Below are 22,700 nucleotides of genomic sequence, written 5' to 3'. Positions count from 1 at the left end.
ATATTCTCAAAATGTCAATAAAATTGGACTAACTTAACTTACATGTGATATATTTATATGCTAAACTATGGTAAAGAAAAAGTAATCTTGGGAACTTTTCAAGATTTCACTTTCAGTTTGGTTTTTACGGTGAGAACGGTATGTGTATAACTACAGTGGTTTCACAGACTTCTTTGGGATATAAACAACGGAGAAGGGAGAGAGCAGGGCCAAGGAGGTGGCAGTTAGACGATGCCTATTTCCACCTGAGGCAGCATTCCACACTTGTTGGCAACTCTACTGAGCATCATTCTTTAGACATGGAAGGCTTGGGGGGAGCGTGGGAGTAAGCGAGTTCGATCCACATAATGAAGAATAGAAAGAAGAATGAGCTATCAGTCAAAGACACCTAATATGACATCATGCTCCAGGACACATACTGTTCTCAAGCACTCATTCTTAAGAAACAACATAACCAGAGCATCATCTTCAAGAACCACACAAACAGTGATCTGAATACTCAACAAAAAGAGAGTATGTATCAACATTCATAATGTGATGTTTCTGACAGCTCCAAATGAACACCATTCTGCTGAGAAGTCTTCACTGTGATTATGGACTTAGGAGTTAAGAACTAAGAAAATTTCATTGAAGTTAACGACTCTGACTTATGAACACATGAACCAAAGATAGGGAGATTTTAGTTAAGTATTTTAATTTTTTTATCTAGTAAGCATTAACTAAATAGGGACAAAGAATATGTAACAAAATTACATATGATCAATCAGTAAAAGCTAAAGTTCAGAAACAAAGGCAAATTTTCTTTGAGAGTATTACATAAGTCATATGGAAAATTATTTGACCATAACAATTCAAGGTTTATATTAATTTTTGGAAACACAGTAAAGTCCACCTAAAGCAGAAACACTGATTTTTTTCTACTCCATTATTTGGCAACTTTAGATTATTTTGACAAATGCTTAAGAGTTTGCTTTACTTCTTAAATACAAAAACAATTTTTTAAAGGGATACTAATGTAAACCAATTATAGGAAACCTTTTTAGCTTAAATAAGAAAACACACTAGCATCTGCCTCTCTATATATAAAATAAGAATTTATATAGAAAACTGACAGATTAAATATAAAGTTCAGAAACAATATGCTAATTCCCCATTTCTTAATAACTGATTTTAAAAGTAATAAAAACGACATGGATGGATCTAGGCGGTGTGATGGTAAGTGAAGTCAGTTAGTCTGAGAAAGACAAATACCATATGATTCCACTCATATGCAGAACTTAAGAAACAAAACAAACAAGGAAAAAGAGACAAAAAATAAGATTCTTAACTACAGAAAACAAACTGGTGGTTGCCAGAGGGGAGGTGAGTGGGGGGATGGGTAAAACAGGTGATGGGGATGAAAGTCAAAAGGACACACATCATGATGAGCATAATGTATACAACTGCTGAATCACTATATTGTATACCTGAAACTAACATAACACTGCATGTGAATTATTTAAAAACAATTAAATAAATATTTAAAAAGGTAGTAAGTCCCTAAATTTTATAAGTCCGTATCTTTATTATATTAGTTTTAACTAAAAATGTTTAAAAGTCAAGTAAAGTCAGAAGACACTGTTCTTTAACAAAAGTGACAGATTTTGAATTTCAACCTGTCTACTTAGGGGTGTCAAGGTCTATAAAGAGTACGCAAGAACAGCAAGTAACAAACGGGTCTCTGTGAAAGAGCTAGTTCTCATAAAAACAATGGGGCAGTTAAAAATTCTTTCCTATTAAATCCTCAACATTCTCTCTTTTTAGTTGGTATAAAAAAGTCTATACATTCTAAACAAAAGCCATTTTCTTTTAAACTAGTTTATAATCTAAACTTTTCATTAATTCTTATTACTTCTCTATCCTCTTTCATCACCCCCACATCATTCCAATTTTATTATTTAAAAAATACAGCTGCATTCATGGTATTTTCTCATTTTTGGAAACACTGATGAATTTCCTTAGTCATAAATTGTAAGATCCAAGCAAAAGAATTTTCCAAATTATATATTTGAATTCTTAGCATAGGTGAACAAAAATAAGATTGACTTACCAACAAGTTTCATATAAACTAATCCAAGTAATTCTGCTAGAGCTATAATACCCAAACCTGAAATCAGAAGAGGGCCATGCACTGGGTTGCACTCTGTAAAAATAGTGAAATTTCATGTTAGAGACCTACATGAAATAAGTGAACTTTTATTTTTTCTAATTTTTTTAAAAAGATTTTATTTATTTGACAGAGATCACAAGCAGGCAGAGGGGCAGGTAGGGCAGGGGGGTCGGGGAAAGCAGGCTCCCTGCTGAGCAGAGATTCCAATGTGGGGCTCAATCTCAGGACCCTGGGATCATGACCCGAGCCGAAGGCAGAGGCTTAACCCACTGAGCCACCCAGGTACCCCAATAAGTGAACTTCTAAAAAGACCCCGCAATAATAGTAATATATCAAGTTTTAAGGAGAATAATTCTTTTTCTAATTACTAAGAAACAAAAATTATCTCTATAAATTCATTATTAACTCAGTCAGTGAAATGACTCCAAATTATTAAAAGAAAAAAATTTTCATTTGTCTAACATGTACCTTATCATCCCAAGACTAATGGAAAATAGTGTGTAAAACCTAGATGTTCTAACCAACTGGAGCTTGGTCATTTAAAAAAAATTCTCCCACAAATATAGGCATAGCAGTTTGGCTGCTAGGAAAATCAGCCCACAAGCCATATACAGCCAGTATTCTCATGGCAATATGGAAAACACTATATTCTCAGCGGGGGAAAAAAATGAGAGTTAAAAAAAGAAAAGCTTACAACACCAAATGCTGGCAAGTATGTGGAGCAACAGGAACTCTCATTCACTGCTGGTGGGAATGCAAAATGGCACGGCCACTTTGCAAGACAGTTTGGTGATTTGTTACACAACTAAATATACTCTTAACAATCCAGCAATCACACTCCTTGGTATTTACTTAAATGAAGTTGAAAACTATGTCTACACCGAAACATGCCCACATGTTTATAAGTAGCTTTATTCTTAATCATCAAAAAGAGAACGCAGCCAGGATGTCCTTCAGCAGGTGAATGGGTAAAGAAGAAGAGGAAGAAGACTGCTGTTCAAGAGAAATTCCGAGTAAGACAAACTGGGACTAGAGAAGAACTGTAACCCTTACCTGAGACACAGAGGCTTAGTCCAACCACAGAAAGCACATAGCCCAGTACCTGGAGTATTAGTATGGCAATGGTGAAGGGAGAGATCCAAACACCTGGAGGAGAAAAGAATGGGTTGAGAGCACGTAAGAAGCAATCACACCTCCTTGCATTCTGTACAGTCAGAAATAACGTCCAGTGACCAAAGGCTGACTCTGGATTTCCTTGTCAGATGGTAGCTTCTTTCCCAATGATCTAAACCTCGCCTTTTCATACAAGTAGTTAGTTACAAATTCATACATTCAGCAGTCTTTTATTTTCACACTGAGCTCAGCTGAATTGGTATTTTTTACCCAAAATCTTAGAACAGTGCTGCTTTTACCACGTTTGGGCATTTTACAGTATGAATGGCTATTATGGATGACTTTGCCACATGCACATAAATTGCTCTGCTGGAGAGAACTGTTCTGCAAACAGGCCATTGTAAACATCACAACCTCTGTCTTGTGTGCTAGATCTTCAATTTTGCAACAAATTAATAAATTTTAATCAAGCCAGGGATAAACTCTAAGACCAAGAGTTAAATGTACAAATAGAAAAAACCAGACTGTAATAATGACAAAAATATGTTAGTGACTGACTCCAAAAAAAGCAATGAAGATTATTATCAACTATAGGTTGGATATCTGTATCATCTTTTAAAACTACAATGTTAAAATTTGCCAATAACTCAAAAAGAAATACATTTCTACTATTTTCAATTAATAGCCTTATTTTATAGAACTAATTTTTTTAACAGAGAGGCTTAGCAAAAAAAAAAAATGTTGAATATCTACTTATAATTTGAAAAAGCTGAAATAAAAATATGAAGATAACCATTAAGAAATTACATAACATAATTTGATAAATCCACTGCCTAGCATCAAAGATACATGAAAATTACTTTTTACAAAATAACAGAATGCTTTGAAAACCTAAGCTAACCTTAAATTTAATCCATACTGGGAAAATGTCACTAAGACTAGCTTGGAAAATGTTTTAATAAGCCAATTTTTAATTGAGTTGTAAAAAAAAAATACAAGAAATATTTCAACCAAAGTATTTTAAAATGAAAAAGGCAGACAAAATCATGCCATAACAAATACTCACCTATTATAAACACACAGTACTGAAGTAATATTAATATCACTGTAGGAATTACAATTAAACCAAGTCCACAAGAATTTTTTGTTGAATATTCACCTGTTAATAAAAAAAAATATTTAAAATATTATCCGACATACTTCCTACTCTGCAGGAAGTTAAATTACTTAAACTTACTAAATGTATTAGTCCCAATACTTCTCTTACAAACTAAAAAGTTTTAAAAATATATTTCTCCCAAAACTTCACACAAAATCACTATTTTCAGATTAAGACCAAACTTAAAACATGTGAACACCAACATCTAAGTCTCAACATGTCAAAATCTTGAATTGGCTCTGCCTCTTCAACTACCTTACAGAATTCCAGGGAGAAACTCTCGAGTCACCTCTTGCCACTCCCTTCACTTGCTAGGTTCAATCTGTCCCAAAGTCAAAACAGTTGTTCTCTCAAGTGATCTTCTGAATTCACCTCCTTCCTCCCTGTGTTTTAACTGCAGAGGCAAACAGAGCTGCCAAACTTATGTGCCTAAACCTTATATCTATACTGCGTTCAGCTCAAAAATGACAATGGCGGGGCGCCTGGGTGGCTCAGTGGGTTAAAGTCTCTGCCTTTGGCTCAGGTCATGATCTCAGGGTCCTGGATGGAGCCCCACGTCGGGCTCTCTGTTCTGCAGGGAGCCTGCTTCCTTCTCTCTCTCTGCCTGCCTCTCCGCCTACTTGTGATCTCTCTCTCTGTCAAATAAATAAATAAAATCTTAAAAAAAAAAAATGACAATGGCTATCTTCAGTCTACATTGTGGGTCCCACGCTATCTTTGCCATCTCTCCATGTGCAACATACCCTTTCTTTCCACTCCCATTCCCATCCTCTGAACACAAGTGGTTTCGGACAGACTTCCCACATTCATTCCCACTTCCATGTCTTGGCAAATGAAGTTTGCCTCTACAGTGGGTTGAATGATGGCCGTAAAGATATGCCTACCTCCAAATCCCCAGAATCTGTGAATATTAACTTATGTGGCAAAAGAGTGTTACATTATATAGCAAAGGATGATTAAGTTATGGATCCTGAAAGGAGGAGTTCACCCTGGTTTATCCAGGTTGGCCCTAAATGCAATGACAAGTGTCTTTGTAAGACAGAGGCAGAGGGAGATTTGACAAAGACACCATGGAGGCAGAAACTGGAATTATGGCACCACAAGCCAAGGAGCTGCAGACTGCCAGCAAACACCAGAAGCTAGAAGAGACAAAAAATGGATTCTCCCCTAGAGCCTCAGGAGGGATTATGGCACTGATGACATCTTTATTTCAGATTTATGAACTCCAGAACTGTGAGAAAATTTCTACTGTTTTAGGACGCTCACTTTGTGGTTATGTGTTACAGCAGCCCTAGGAAACTAACACCTCCCTGCCCCCAACCTGGCCATCTCCATTAACCCTGTCTCCCTCAGATAACCGCATTTCTTACCTGGGACGAAAAGAATGGCTCCGACAATGACAACTATAGTGAGCACTAGTCCACCAACAAATAAAAGAATGGTTTTCTCCTTCACAAGACTGGATTTATATTTAATTGCTTAAAAAGAAAACAAAGAATTACATGAGCCAAATCACAAAAAGCAAAGCCACTTCTGTAACTTATAAAGTGCAGGGACAAGATGATAACTTACTATAATTGAATAATCCTTCAGGAACAACTCCTTCATATCATGTCAAGCCACCTCAAATCCTTTTCATAATAAGTCAATGTCTAAATATTGTCACGGTAGTATACATATGGAAAATGAATTTAAAGGTGATACTTTATTCTCCTACACTTTAAGGAATGAAGTTATATATATCAAGCTTTCTCAATTAAGGTATTATTAACATTTCGGGCCAGATAACTCCTTGGGCATGAGGGGGAGGGGGGCCGTTCCGTGTATTATACAATGTTTAGTAATATCGCTGGCTTCTACTCACTATATGCCATCAACAGCGCCCCAGTGCTGTCAATCAAAAATATCTCCAGACATTATTAAATGTTCCCTGAGGAAGAAAACTGTCTCAGGTTTACAACTGATATACATAACACTGATGAGAAATAGCTGGCTATTTAATAATACTGAGAAAAAGAGAAATTTATTTCACCTTTATAAAATTAGGAAAGCATTTGGAATTCTAGATAATTTTGTTTTGAAAAAGCAGAATCAACACTGGACAACTCATACCCTCTTGATATCCTGATGGCAGAAGATGCTTAATTGTTCAATTAAAATAATTTCTTGAAAATAAACCACAAATAATAGCACTAGTCATACATGTTACTATTTCTGATGCTAGCTCTACTGTCAAGTATCTGGTACCTTCCCTGAAACAACATAATAGATAAGCTTAAAAATATTATATTATAGTTGCCCCTTAAAATCTGAGTATAACTTCTGACTCCCTCAAAACTTCACAACTAATAGCCACTGTTGACCAGAAGCCTTACCAGTAACATAAAGTCAAGTAACACATATTTTGTATATGTATTAGATACTGTGTTCTTATAATAAAGTAAGCTAGAGAAAGGAAAATACTGTAAATACTGTATTCTTATAATAAATAATACTGTAAGTACTATATTCTTATAATAAATAAAGTAAGCTAGAGAAAGGAAAATGTTATTAAGAAAATCATAAAGAAGGGAAAATACATTTATGGTACTGAACCATAAAAAATCCACATATAAGTGGACCCACAGAATTCAAAATCATGTTCAAGAGTTAACTGTATTCCTTTTCCTATATATTCACCTTTTGGGTTTTGTTTTAGTTAATATTAAAGTTAATCTTTCACCACGAAAGGTGATAAAAGCAACCTAAAAGCAGACTGAGTAGCAGAGTGTATGACTGAAATTCTGCTGTTTCATACACACAATATTTTCTACACCAGTAGTCAATGAGTGTCCTGAGGGGGAGAATTTTTAACTGGTGTATTTAGCATTTATCTTGTTTCCATTAAAATGACAAATGGTCAAAAATACTAAAAAGAATAAATAAACCCCTAAATGACCCCAACAAAATCTACATGTAAGGTATTATACAGTGGAACCTTAGGTTCCACTGTAATCTATGGTTAAAAATGTTAAGGTAAGATGCAGGCACCCAGAGGTTTTTTACATCTCCACCTATTTTAGGTGGCAATCATCCTTTAGATTCTAACCTCAACTTTAGTCTCTTAGGGGGAGATGGAGGACTAAGCAATAATCCTCCCTGAAGCAGAGTAACTGAATCCACATTCATCAGAAAAGAGTGAGAATCAATTTGGCAAGTTCCCCAAGCTTTCATTTGATCCATCTGGCCTTGAAACTTAGATGACTATGACTCAGTCATGTTCCTGACTTATTATAGGGCACAGATTGTCACATCTTTCCTATTTTCTAAGCTCAAACACTGTCTAGGATGAAATTCCAAGTATAGGTCACAAAAGGCACAAACATGGTTAAAAAAAAAAACAAAAACTTTCTCTAGACATGGACATAGGTCAGTCTTTCCATTTAGACCTACACATACTATTACCTAAATAGAATTTGAAAGTTCTGCAAAGGGGTTGTAAAATAGAAGCTGTGTTTCAAATGTACTTCACAATCAATAAAACATTTATGAGACTCTTACAGGTTTAATTCAACACACAGAAGAGCTACTAAAATCAAGCAGCAAAAATTCCACCTTGGAGTATAGTAGAAGTTCACGCAAAAAGGCAGACATATCATTCTTAAAAATCAGAGTGTGAACTTCATATAAAATTCTGCCTTTTCAGACTTAGAAGAGCTGTAGGAGAAAAACAATGTCACAAAATAAACAACAATAGCCACAAAAATAAACCATCAGCAAATGCTACTATTGTCAGTGTTTTACCATAGAATAGACTTTTCAAACATTGGCATATAAATACACTCCATGTTGAATGTAACTGTTCTTGTTAATTGGTTCAACTACTATTTCTTCTCAAGGCTACCTTCCTCTTCCTTAAATTAAGCAGCCATTTCTATCAGATATATCAGTGGGGTCTAACTTATGCAACTATAGGCAATCAAAGAGTATCTTCACGTTTTCTTTAGCAAACCTTTAAAAAGAGTTTCTTCTAACTCATTTTCTTGCTTATGATGATACCTATGTAGGTCCCCCAATAAGTGTGGAGAAGATATCATGTTGCTAACTCAGCTGTCAATTTTTCAGTATAGCTAAAGTGTCAGAAATCTGATACAGATGCCAGAGAACTCAATAATCTCAAGAATCTGTTATTGGTGATTTTTTTCTAGTCCATTATTAAGTAGACCTACCCTTATTTATCAAATCTATCAAAACTGTAAATGTAAAAAAGAAAACAAATTCAAGTAATTTCCTGAACACTTAGCATTAAAATAAACATAATATAACGTGCCCTTCACTGCTGGCTTTTATCAAACCCCCTCACTGTTTGGCAAGACAATCTATGTAATTTTAAAAAACAGTATGCTTTAGGGTGCCTGGATGCTTCAGTCGACTAAGCATCATTTGGCTCAAGTCCTGAACTCAGGATCGTGAGATTAAGCCTGGCGTTGGGCTCCATGCTCAGTGTGGAGTCTGCTTAAGATTCTCTCCCTCCCACTCTGCCCCCACCCCCTACTTGTACTCACTCTAAAAAGAATTTTTAAATAAATAAATAGATAGATAGATAGGAAAAATAAATAAATAAATAAAATCAGTAACGCTTTAAAAGATTTCTCTTCAGCCAAAAGTACTTAAATCAATATGCAAATAAAATATGAGCAATAACACTATTTACACTTTTTTAAGACTTAATTTTTTTTAGTATAGTTTTAGGTTTCTGAAAAAACTGAGAGGGAGGTACAGGGAGTCTGCTATATCCCCTATACCCACACATACATAGCTTTCCCCATTATTACCATCACTCACCAGAACGGTACATTTTCTACCAAGCATGAGCCTACACTGACACATCATAATCATCCAACATCCCTGGTTTCCCTTAGGGTTCAGCCTTCATGTTGTATGCTCTGGGTAAGTGTATAAGGACACCCATGTAGCCTTTCAGACTGACTTCTTTTAATATGTATTTAAGTCTCCTCCATGCCTTTTCATGACTTGACAGCTCATTTCTTTTTACTGCTAACAGTCCACTGCATGGGTGTACTGCAGTTAATTTATCCATTCACCTACTGCCCAACAGAAGAACTGCTATAAATATCAGTGTGTAGGTTTCTGTATGGACATAAGTTTTCAACTCCATGTGGATAAATACCAAGGAGCACAATGCCAGGTCATACAGAAAGAATATGTTTAGTTTTGTAATAAGCTGCCAAACTCTTTTCCAAAGTGGCCACACCACTCTGCATTCCCATCAGTGGTGAGTGAGAGTTCCTGCTGTTCCAGGTCCTCATCAGCATTTGGTGTTGGCAGCATGTATATTTTTAACACAAACTTATAACCCTAATGCTGCCACAAAGGAATAGCAAATATATAAGGAAACAATCACAGTTTTTACAACAAATTAGGAATTCTAAAAATTTCCCCTTTTATACCTTCTATAAAATAATTAAGTATAGCAAGTACTTCTCAGAAATGAGCTAGGTTGATTAATTCATTTGTTTTTTTTTTTTTAAAGATTTTATTTATTTATTTGAGAGAGAGAGACAGTGAGAGAGAGCATGAGCGAGGAGAAGGTCAGAGGGAGAAGCAGACTCCCCATGGAGCTGGGAGCCCGATGTGGGACTCGATCCCGGGACTCCGGGCTCATAACCTGAGCCAAAGGCAGTTGTCCAACCAACTGAGCCACCCAGGCGTCCCGATTAATTCATTTGTTTTAGAAATATTTACTATGCACCTACAATGTAGCAGACCATTTTATTAGCCCAAATCATATCAACTAAATCAAGGCACAAATAGAGGATTATGTAACAATAATTGATTATGCACCTACTAGGTGATAATCACTATTCTAAATCCTGGCATTGAACAAAATAACCAAATCCAAATACTCCTGCCTCAAGGCCCTTACATTTGTGTGCGTGTGTGTGTGTGTGTGTGTGTGTGTGTTTTGGCAAGAAGCAGGAGTGAGGATGGAATGACACTCTCTGATGTTCTTTCCCAATTCAATAAATAAAAAGTATGTTTAACCTAGCCTAAAAAAGCCCCTTTATGTATTTAATCTTCAAATTCATGTGAATAAAAAAATGACAGTCTGTCTACTACCTGAAGTAACAGCTAATGTTATAAATAGATACTCCATTAAGTTTTCTTGTCTCCTTGTAACCGATATAAAAGACATATAAAATAAAATGTAGGTTTGTGGGTGACAAAATCTAGTGAAATTACCAGATCAACCTGGAAATCAAATAAAATCTACCACCTTAGTTTTCATGCCCTTTCATCCCTAAAGATGAGATTCAATATGCCCATATAGGTCTACACAGACCTCAGCCTATTTATACTAGATTAAGAATAAATCATAAAGGGAGATTTGTTTGATTTCATTATTATAGTGCTATTTTCTGATAACTCTAGGAGAGTAATTGTAGGATCTCTTTGGTATCTGTTAAGTTGCAAATCAATGTTGTTTTTCAATCAGTAAAGCTCATCTGATCACTTTCAAAGTGATATTACAATTTCAAAGTTTTTAATATATATTTAATTTCAAATTAAATTAAATTAATATTTAATTTAAATTATTGTTTTATAAAATTTAATATGCTCGTTAAAAAAAAACGAAACAAAAAACAAACAAAACAATGAAGGCTTTGCGAATCTGGTGCTGGAGAAAAAGGAACATTAATGCTGATTACTTGCCAAAAGGCAAGGAAAAGAATCTTACAATAAACTCCATACACTACCCAACTGGCTTTGATGAAACAATTGTGTAAACATGAATAATGACACATGCCTGGTCAAAGAACCCAGAAATAAAAAAAGAGCCCAGGCACCATGCAGTAAGTACTTTGAATACAGAAGATCAAAGGAGAAGATGTCCGACACACTAACTTCCTTTTCTTGGTTCCAAATGTACACTTGGTCTTGTGGATGGTGCCATCAGTTCAGAATGTAGGCAGGAAGTTGGGACGTTTGCATTTGGAAAAGCCCAAAGGAATAACAACTGCATTCCTACAAGAGTACATTGCCGAGTTCTAGTTTTGTTCAGTACCTCCTACAATAACACCAGGGCCTAACAACATGTAATAACATAAGTGTGATAATTATGTGGTGAGGACCAAGGGAAAGCACTGGAAGTTCAAGATTATTGAACAGAATTCAGAGTAAACGTAATAACAAAGTCCTATTAATAGAATCCATCAACCAGGTCACAGAATGACTCTTTGTAGTATTATTTATTGTGATGATATTTTACCTTCCTGGACAGAACTTTCCTGGTGCAAGTCACCCTCACTTCTTCAGAATGATTTTTCTAATCTACAAAGACACTCCCTGTCCCTTTACATTCTCTTTATATGTGCTCATGATCTAATTACTTTCAGTACTTAAAAGCTGGTCCTAAAAACTGGATTCAAGGACCTAGTAGGATCTCAAGGCTGTTGTGAGGAATTTTTTCCTTGAATTTCCCAACAATGATTTCTACATGAACATACAAACCAAATGCCTCTGAGAAGTAACCAAAATCTTTGTGGAATAACCTTGAGAAAGGATGACAAAAGTTAGAAAAGGACAGGAGGGATGCGTAGAATGCATGCGTTTGAAATAAATTACAGCGGTCCTCGCTTGGTCCACTTCCAGTATTTCTGAATTTCAGTTACCATGGTTTAGCTAAATAACACAGATGCCCCCAAATCACAGTACAAATTTCAGCTACCACGACACCACAATGGATTAAATGAGGACTTGCATGAGACACAAACTTCACTGCTCTCTCTTCAGTCCACAAATCACCCCATTAATAACAGATGTGCATCATGATCAGTGACCAATCATGTCACTTCTTTCAAAGACTGTTGGTGACTACTCACTGAGCATCTCTTACTCAGTTCATGCGCAGACAGCAGAGCACGTGTGGTGTGACCTTCAGGTCTCCCAGTAATAAATCAATGTGAAATTTATGATGGATTATCAAAGGAGGAAACAGGGTCAGCAGAGATTAAAGAATGAAGAAATATAAAGTAATAATTTTGGAAGTGAGATTCAAATAAAATGTAAATGACATCACAAAATAGCTGACTGTGGGAATGTCAACACACTGCCATTCAAGAGATTCTAGATATACAGTCAGAGAAACTCAGTAAAAGTGAACTTATTGGCATAAATGAGGACAGTGAGTAGGCTGTGACAAAAGGAATGCAGATGTCCCAGAAGTGGTGACTCTGGCAAAAAACTTCACTTAAAGAAATTCTTGGGAGATATTGTATAACACTATAAATGCAAAGGATAAAATGTTGGAAGCTGATCCAAACCTAAAAAGGAGTATGACAATTCACTGAGGCATAAAAAAAGATGCTTGCTCTGTATTCCAAGTTATGTAACAAGAAGGAGGCAAGCACCATTCAAACTACTCTTGATGGAACACTTTAATTCTCAGTGTTTCTAATGTTTTAATTTACCATGTACTAAATAGTTTTACTTTTTTTTCCCCATTTCCTAATAGTGTTATTACTGACAGCAAGAGAGTTTTTAATGTTTTGACCAAAATTCTAAAGGTCATGGAGCAATAGTAATTTTTTTGCATTTATTCTTGATTGCTTTGCAGAATTTCCGCTTACTTGGTCATGTTTATGGTCTCACAGTTTTGTGTAAAGACAAGTTCAAAGGAAGGAAAAGTAAAATAGATATGCCTGACTCAAAGAATTTCAGAACGTTGCAGTTCCTTAAAACTATAGGAACTATAGATCTTGGTGGGCAACACGTGAAATCACTTATCAAACATCTTAATGACAGAAATTACCTGGGGTACTACCAAAGATTGAGGAAGAAGAACCCTGGAAATCTGCCAGTAACTTAATTGTCATTGATGTGGGAAACTGTGAGTTGGTATTGTTTTAGAACAAAAATAAAGTGTCTGAAATATACTACTACTAGAGATTTGTGACTTTGGTTAAGATTCAGTGTTTGGTTCTAAGTTCTCTCTGAGTTGTTTGCTAAGCAGTAAGATTCTGCTTAAAAATTTGTAAGTTGAAGATAAAGGCAAACATGTTTAGGAACATTTCCCTGTAAGAAATCTTTGTCTTCAAAACATGGTCTAGGGCTCACCAAGTCCTTCCTTGGCTTCAGGAGTTTAAAAATCTTCTTGGGCTTCAGTAGGATCAATGGCATCCTAAGATATAGTTCAAAATACATTTCTGGTAGAAAGTAACTCATTCTCCTAAAAACAAAGGCATAACCTGTTCTTTACTATACGGTTAGCCTATGGAAAGTCCAAGTTGAATCCTGAACCACCAAAAGACTGACATTAGAACTAGAACTAGAAAAGCCTCCTGTGGTCAAATATAGACCATAAATGGTAATCTGGTAACCTGAAACAATTAAGAAGAACTAGAAATCCAGAAAGTGAAAGTCATGGGTGTGAGTTACTATTAATAACTCAGGGGCTTTATGATAATCACACTCTAAAAAACACATCACTAAACGACAAGTAGAAAAGAGAAGGGCTCTCCTGTTTGGTGGAATCCCAGGCCATAAACAGGAGGTCTCTTAGAAAGGGTATCCCCAAAAAGGTAGACTTAGATCCATGACTATCCTCAAAATGGGTCACAGATCATGCACACTTACATGTTTCCTCAACTGAAATGTGAGTGCTACAAAGCCAGGGGCAATATGCATTTCACTTCCACATCTTGAGGCTCTAAGCCCCCGTGCTTAACAATCACAGGCACCCTGTCAATAAATACTTGTTGAGGAAATTAAACAAAGTATGTCTACATTCTGCTCTGTTAGTAAGTTTCATCTACTGAGAATGAGTACCCAGATAATATAGGTTCGCTCTTCATGGAAAAAAAAGTTCTCAAAATAAATTCAAAATAAACTAGAGAGGTAGTACAATGTAGTGGTAAACAGCACTGGTTCAAATCCCAGAACTACCAGAGAAGAGCTGTGAGACTGTGGGCAAACTGTCAAACCTACCTCAGGTTTTTATCTACAAAACAGGAATGATAACGATGGCACCTACCCCCACTGAGTTCCTATGAACTGTAAATGTGACTGCAGAGGTCAGTGCTACCAGCATCCATCTTACAGAGCAAGGGTTCCACAATTATGTAGGTACTCTTATCATTAACACCTTCTGTGGGAGTCCAAACTGAGTCAATCAAGCATAAGGCCCGCCTCCACCCTGCCCCCCCCCACATTTACTTGTTCTAAGGAGAGCTGAAATAAAAAATTCCCACCAAGATATTTTTTTTTGGCTTCAGAAGCATGTTCTTTAAAATATGATCAGTGGAATAAATATTTAAGAGCATTCAACCTAACACAAACTGAAAATTAAAACGAGATTTTTTCACCCATCAAATTATTAGCAAAGATTTTAGAATTATGTCAGGATTATGAGGTGAAAAACAGATATTCTCATCTGCAGTAACTGATACAAACTTTCAAGAAACACTTTGGCAGTATGTATCAAGAGCCTTAAAATATCTCTGCCTTTTCCAGTCTTACATATCTTTAGCAGAATTATTTCCATAGTATCAAAAAAAATTGGAAACATCCTTAATATCTATCAAGATGAGAGTTAAGTAAATTAGAATATAGGCAGCTATAAAAAGATTTCTGAAAACAAGGGGGAAATTCAGGATATATGTATATAAGTTCTATATGTCCATTTACAGTTTTCTTTTTTAAAGAAACATAACAAAAATGCATAGGAAAAAAAATGAAGGGGAAGGAGGAAACACACTAGAATACACCAATAATTTATTTCCATGTTGGGGGACTTCAGATTTTTGTTTCTGCTCCATAATTTCTTATATTGTATAAGGGGTTCTAAAGTGATATTTATTCTTTAAGTCAGAAAAATTATAAAGCTTATTTTGTAAAAATATGGCTGATATTTTCTGGTTCAGACAATAAAAACAATGTCACTAATGATAATGCCATGGTCAGCAAACTTCAACCAATCTAAATGCAACAAATCACACTACTGTGAAAAAATTTCATAATCTTAAGAAAAAGCTATTCTCTACCTCAATCATATGACATGGGCTTAAGGCCTGGGTCTGCCAATAGAGATAAAGGCTTTCTCCAACACCAGGAAAGACTGAATAGGTCTTGATGCTCTATCAGTCTTTTTTGTGATATAAAAGGCTTACCAAAATTCTAAGAAAATTTCCACAAGAAGTCTAGACACTTTTTTTGAAAATAAAAGTTGTGAAATATCTTGACAGTTGTCACTGTTAGCCCTTTCTTCCCTTTCGTTTGTTTTAGACAAAAGCTGAGAACAGCTTTGAAATCACAGAGCATTTTCCAGAGTGCCACACATTGAGCAGAGCCCACAGAATATATAATCAGTCATCTCTCCTCCATTTTCATCACTTTAGATTTCTGAGTAAAAGTAAAATTCATGAAATATACAATAGGCCAATCCACTACAACATTTTACTAGCTTTCATTTTTTTAAAGGTTGCAGAATGAAATAAATGAGATCAGCAGTATTCACACCTTGCCTTGTATAAATGTTCGCTGTCCTTCAAGGTCTGACCATTTCATTGCACGATAGGGAGATAAGGAATAAATCTTACATGTTAGAAGTTTTATTTGTTTAGACTGTCACTTCAGAACTTCATCACTGTAGTAAATTTCTTTTACCAAACTGGTAGGGAAATATGGTTGAGTCTAAGTATCAACCAGAATACATATTACCTTTTACCTAGTAGTGACAATTCCACATAGTTGATGCTAAATCTGAAATAGCAACAAGATTTACTCTGAGAAGTTTGGTCACATGATTATCACAGCAAAACACGATTAAAAACCACAATTCATCCATGGCTACTTCCTTAGGGGCTGCAGAATCATGGTAAGGATGACAAAAACATGGTGGAGATGGGGCTTCTCCTAGGATGAACACGGGCACACGGATGAGGGCAAACTAGGAAAACAAAGAGAGGGCAGTCTTCATGCTCAAAGTACAATATCCTGCTGTGACACTAATGCAGGGCCTTGACCATCTCTACCAAAACAATGTGTGTAAAGGCTCTGAAAACCCTAAGTAGAGAGAGTTAAAGGTATTCTTATTATTAGGATTTCCACTATTCGTTCCTAAGAAGTTTAAAAAAAAAAAAAAAAACCTTAGGAATTAAGAGTGAACTATAGTAAATTGTGGGGGGAAAATACACACTTCAAGAAGAATATTAAGACTATACATTATTATTTATCACATTATCACATTTCCTAATACAACTCAGATAAAACATTTCACTAATATTACCTCCCAGAAATAACATTTTCATCATTAAAACATAAATGAAAAATAGAGATAAATACTTACTCACAATACCAAACTGTCCCCAAGACAGAAGTACAGCCAAAATTGGGAAAATAACAATGAGGATATTTTCATTTGGAGAAAACCATGAAACTAGGAAGAAAACAAAAATCACAATTAATATTTACTATAATCATGTTAAGTCCTGACACTGATAGTCAACAATATATTTTTTATTGTGAAGACAGAAAACAAAAATAACTTATTAAAGCTGTGGCCATAAAATAATTACAAATTACACAATTTACTTCTAAGCAAATTTTACTTCTGAAACAAGAAGCTCGTTTAAGTGTTTTTTTCCACATTTTCCCTCACCTATGATATATGGAGGAGACAATACGACACAGAAGCTGAGAACAGGGCTCTGCAGCCATACTGCCTGGCTTGAAACCTAACTCTACGTTATGAACTTTGGAGGTTTGGACAAAGTCTTAACACCTCTCTGTTCTTTACAGATCTCAACTGTTAAACCAGTACAACATAGCACCTATCCATTGAAGGACTGTTGCAACTATTAACAAAGCCAATACGTGAAAAGGACTTAAAACAGGGCACTTGGGTGCTTCAGTCAGTTAAGCACCTGCCTTCTGCTCAGGTTCCTGGGATCTCGGAGTCCTGCGATGGAGTCCCACCCTGGTTTCCCTGCTCAGCGGGGAGTCCGCTTCACCCTCTCCCTTTGCCCCTCTTTCCCTCTCACTCTCTCAAATAAAAAAATAAAATCTTTGAGAGAGAGAGAGAAAGAAAAAAGAAAAGGGCTTAAAACAAAGCTTGGCTATGTACCAAATATTCAGTCAACCTTCACTATGATGACTGTAACGTTAGGTATTAAGGAAGTTTCTGTTAAGTGGGTCACATGTTACCTAGGCAAGTAAAAACAGAGCCACACAGTCTATATGAAGGAAACTGTAACCTTAAGATTTCAAATAACTTGAGAACTTTTTAAAACATTAAGATTCATTTCATTTTAACACTCAAGAACACTGATTTTATTTATGAACTTTCTTCTTTAAAAATAAAGCCAAATAAATGCATCAAAGAAATTTCGAAGTTTGCCTGCACATGGGGGATTTGCTGTTTGAAGAGCATTCCTCAACCCTGCCCAAAGCAAGCACTGGTATTCCTCTGCAATCGACCCTATTCATTCAAATCCTCTGGGGCTCTGCCATTCCGTATCGGCATGTGAAGAACCTGGTGGACTTTCCTACCATAATGATATACTTCTTGTATTAACCTTATGTTTAAACCTGGTAAATGTTCCCAATATACAGACTATAACAACATTATAAATTCTGTCTAAAAAGTATTAGCTTTTCAGAACCTAGCATTTCGCCCTGTGCATAACAGAGACTCAACAGGCTTGCTGTTGAAGGTTCTAACAGTCATGAGGTTGGCTGGTGAGTGAATGGAGGACTGCCTTTCATTTTTTCACAGATCCCTACCCAGAGAGAGATTTTTCAGATATTCTGAATCAATACCTTAATTTTGAACTGTATTACTGAATATCTTCCTACACCAAAGAAAACCTATTATAATTTGGCCTAAAATCTAAGCAGGAAAAAATTTTTTAAATTATGCTTAGGTTTTCACATTTAATGCCCAAAGGCTTTGATAAAAGCTCTATGATCTGAGGACTATACCCAATCAATTTATTTTCCCTAGCCATTTTCTCTATTATTTTGTTTTGAGTTGTCTATATTAACTCCTCAAATCCTCAATTATTGTATGAGGAATTACTAACCCCTCCTTAATGCTGAGGAAACTGAGGCACAGTGAACCAAGGATCGTTTTTAATTTTTATTTTATATTTTTTATTATGTTCAATTAGCCAGTATATACCACCTCATGAGTTTTTCATGTAGTGTTCAACAAGTCATTCATTGCATATAACATCCAGTGCTCATCACCACACATGCCCTCCTTAATACCATCACCCAGTTACCCCATCCCCCCACCTCCCTCCCTGGGCTGGTATCCAAGATCTATAATGAACCAAGGATCATAAGTATCTGAAGTTTTCATGCCCCAAATGGACTTCTGATGCCCCTCTGCCTACTTCACCAAACCTCCCCTCTTGGGTTTCCCCATTTTGGTAGCGCTGACTTCCCCAATTATTCAGACCAAAAACCTTAGAGTCATCCATAACTCCTTGGTTTCTCCCACATGCCACAGCCAGTCCCACAGCAAATCTTATGGGCTCTACATTCAGTATATGATCAAAATAATCAGTAGGTGTTTAAGATGAGCTGACAATGAAATGTTCTTTCACTGACCTCTCTCCCTATGCAACAAAACAATCTCAGGATATATTGATAGAAACCTATTAATATGAGGTGTGTCTGAATATGGTCTGATCACTCATTTTTCATTTCACAAATATTTACTGAAATCACACCATGGATAGGGTATTCTAGACATGTAAGGTCTGCTAGTGAACATGGCAGGGGGGACCATGACCTAGAGGAGAGGGAAGAACTGAAGATCAGACTTTTGAGGAACTGGATTTGAGTCACATGAAGATAGGGAAGAAGAGACACCAAATGAACAGCAAGTTCAAGAAAATAAATGGTGGCTAGAATTTAGTGATACAAGAGGAGATGGGAATCTTGCTGGGACAAGATCATCTCCTAACAGCTTGTTATGAGAGTTTGGATTTTTATTTTAAGAGTAATGCTAACTGTTTGGAAAGCTTCAAATGGGAGAGAAACGACCATGATTCATTTAAAATCGTCTCCAGCGATGTGCAGAATGGATTACAGAAGGAGGATCAATCAGAAAGTTGTAGCAGCAACTGGGTAGTGGCAGGAAGGCAAGGTGTGACCCACAAACACAGTCTCGAGTACATTTTCCCTCATAACACTTAAAGACACACAGGAAATTGTTCCAAAGGAAGGTGACTAGAACAGGGGTCCTGAAACCATTAGCAATGGCTGGAAACTCTGGAGATTTCAACCTTAGGGAAAAATAGAAGCTTGGGAGGGAAATACCATAGCCCTTCTTGTGAGAAAGAAATTGTAGGACTGCAAAGTCTGGCCTCACTTAAGTTAGAACTGCAACTGCCTACTAAGAGACTGAGATCCATTGGGAAGTGAGAGTTTCCTCATGTCAAGGTTCAGGTAAGAAGTTTGAATGCTAACTTCCTGGGGTGCGATAGAAGTAATTCATGAATTAGACAGCGAGAGACTAAATGACTCCTGGAGGACTCCAAGCCTCTCTGTGGAAATAAGAAGACATTTCAGTGACATACAGAAGGCGGGATAATAAAACAAAGAACACCATCGTCTAAGTGATTCTTAATGGAAACTTATCAGAAGGTTTATTCAAACTTCACACATTCTCCCCTCTCAGCCCCCACCCCAAGATTTTAATATGTTCTCCACAGTAAGAGTGTGTGTGCATAGACGCACGCGCGTGTGTACGTTCACAATCATGGAGGGGATGTTCCGTCATTCTCTCAGTTCAAAATCAGGGCTGCACACCTCTGCCATAATTTCTCTCTTCTCACTGACATGAATGTGTTCTCTCTCTTTAATTTGTCAAGGCGGAGAGTCTGAGGATCACTGAATTGGACATTCAAGAACCAAATGAGATGCTGGGGGGGAAAGCCAATGTTTTATATAAAACCACTTATATGCCCATTAAGCTATTGATTTGTTTTGGTACTACTGTCAGATGACTTTAACTCTTGTTCCTCAGTGGGAGAAAAGAGACAAGATACTTCTCCAAGGTCCTTCTCAATTTTGAATGTCTTTGGCATTAAGAAAAAAGCTTAAAATGGACTAAGAACAATATCAGATATTTTTCCACTTTAGGATTAAGAAAGATAACCTAAGGCAATGTTATTCCATTCACGCTATGGCTGACAACTCTGCCCATTACTCTTTCCCAATTCCTGTTCAGGTAGTGAGGCTCTCAGGAAGATGAACTCATTAGTGGAAAAGCAAAGAAATGATATTATGAGGGTGTGGTCTATGAATGAGTGTCTGAATTCTTCTTCCCAGCCTAAGTGTTATAAAAACCAAGTACTTCATTTCTTTTATCACTGTGTACAAAACAGGATATAACTGGAAAAAGTGAAAAGATCACTTTAATCGACATAAATGTGCTTTTCCTTCAAATACATACATGGTAAACCTTCACGAACACCAGTTACCACAAAAGAAGATCACAATAAAATTTACAAAACTAAAATTCAAGCCAAATTTTTACTTGATGTTTCAGGATTGTGATGACTCTTCTGATGTGTTGACTTGTTTAGGCTACTTACATAATCCAGAATTCTAAAGGCACTCCCCAAACCCCTGCTCCCTGCAATCAGCCATTTGTAATTCCCTCCCCCTTGAAGAAGGGATGGAACAGTGAACATGATGGCTTTCATTCCCGTGATTATGTTGTGTCATATGCCAAAAGGGATTTTGATGATGTGATTAAGGTGCCCAACCTGCTGGCTTCACAAAGGAGCAATTGCCTTTGAGAGAGAAAAGGCTGGTGTAATCAAATGATTACATTTGTGCTTTTCCTGGAAATGAATTCAGTATGTGAGAGGGGTTCTACCAGAGGAAGGATCTTCCTTGCTGGCTTTACATATGGAAGAGGCTGTGTGGCAAGGAATGAGGCAACCTCTGGTAGCTGAGAGAAGCCCCCAGAAGTGGACATGCAGCAAAGGAGCAGGGACCTCCATCCTACAGTCGCAAGGAACTGAATTCTACCACAATCATGTAAGCTTGGAACAGGACCTTGAACGCCATATGAGAACACAGCCTAGTGGACACCTTGATTTTGGCCTTGTAAAACTTCATGTGGAGAACATAGTTATACCATGACCAGAACTGTGCCCTACAAAACTGTGAGCTAATAAATGGAAGCTGGTTTAAGCCACTACATTTGTTATTTGTTATACAGCACTAGACACCTATTGCAAGATCTTCCAATACCCTCATGCCAACATCATAAGCATAATGTATATCATGTTGACAATGACAGAAATGGCAACTCTACTGAATTTGAAATAACCTTTTTTTTAAAAAAAAATCTTAATAACTTACTTGCAGAAATGTAAAATTTTAAGCCTCCAAGTGTTTGTATTATTAATATCAATATAGATATTAATAGCAAATTTTGTAGCTACTATTTATATTTAGTATTTGGTTATTTTCAAGGTGTTTTCAAAGAAACCATATAGCATGGTGGTAAAAATCTTGGGTTTTGAAGACAGACAGATCTAGGTGAAATCTTTTAACAAATAGTTTAAATCTCACCTGTTTTTCTCATCTGTTAAATGGTAAGACCTATGTCTATCTGCTAGAGTTCTTGAGAAGATCATAGGATACAATATATATGAATTATCTGCTATGTGCTAAAACAAATATTGTTATTTTACTGTTCTTATTTATACTGCTTTCATTTTCTAGAAAGTAGGGATCATGTCTTAGTCATTGTCGGATCCGTAATGTCTAGCACAGTGCCTGGCACAAGGTAGGTACTCAGTAAATCTTTTTAAGCGATACTAACTTGGGGTGCCTGGGTGGCTCAGTGGGTTAAAGCCTCTGCCTTCAGCTCAGGTCATGATCTCAGGGTCCTGGGATCGAGCCCCACATCGGGCTCTCTGCTTAGCAAGGAGCCCGCTTCCCTTCCTCTCTTTCTGCCTGCCTCTCCGCCTACTTGTGATCTCTCTCTGTCAAATAAATAAATAAATCTTTAAAAAAAAAAAGAGAGAGATACTAACTTATACACATGTCAAACAATTCTGTCATTAAGATAGTATCCCCATTTTACAGATAAAACTGAGGACCACATAGGTTGAGTTTCTCAAACAAGTTATCTTAAACTAGAAAATGGTGAAGTATAGAAAAAGCTTTCTAAATTCAAGTCCTGTGCTCCTTCCATGGTATGATACTATATACAGACACCACAGGCATATACAACTCTAATTCATATAC

The 22,700-nt window shown here is 36.4% G+C and overlaps 1 protein-coding gene across 6 annotated transcripts in view; it reads right to left on the bottom strand.

Moving 5' to 3' along the window:
- The window catches only part of CD47 (CD47 molecule), a 47,405-nt gene that overhangs the window by 9,780 nt on the left and 14,925 nt on the right, over positions 1 to 22,700 (bottom strand). For all 6 annotated transcript variants that reach the window (XR_004287245.1, XR_004287246.1, XM_032349930.1 and 3 more), the window contains exons 3-7: positions 16,768 to 16,857; positions 5,792 to 5,899; positions 4,329 to 4,421; positions 3,203 to 3,295; positions 2,090 to 2,182 (exon numbers count right to left, since the gene is read on the bottom strand). Coding sequence is in view for 4 of the 6 variants with exons in the window: in XM_032349930.1 (XP_032205821.1) it covers positions 2,090 to 2,182; positions 3,203 to 3,295; positions 4,329 to 4,421; positions 5,792 to 5,899; positions 16,768 to 16,857 (477 nt within the window). In the remaining 2 variants the exon portion in view is untranslated. The remainder of the gene's footprint in view (positions 1 to 2,089; positions 2,183 to 3,202; positions 3,296 to 4,328; positions 4,422 to 5,791; positions 5,900 to 16,767; positions 16,858 to 22,700) is intronic.

This window comes from Mustela erminea, chromosome 1, assembly GCF_009829155.1.
Source record: "Mustela erminea isolate mMusErm1 chromosome 1, mMusErm1.Pri, whole genome shotgun sequence".
Classification (NCBI taxonomy): Eukaryota; Metazoa; Chordata; class Mammalia; order Carnivora; family Mustelidae; genus Mustela; species Mustela erminea.
Note: the sequence above shows the minus strand (reverse complement) of the source record. Positions and strands in the feature narration are given on the sequence as shown.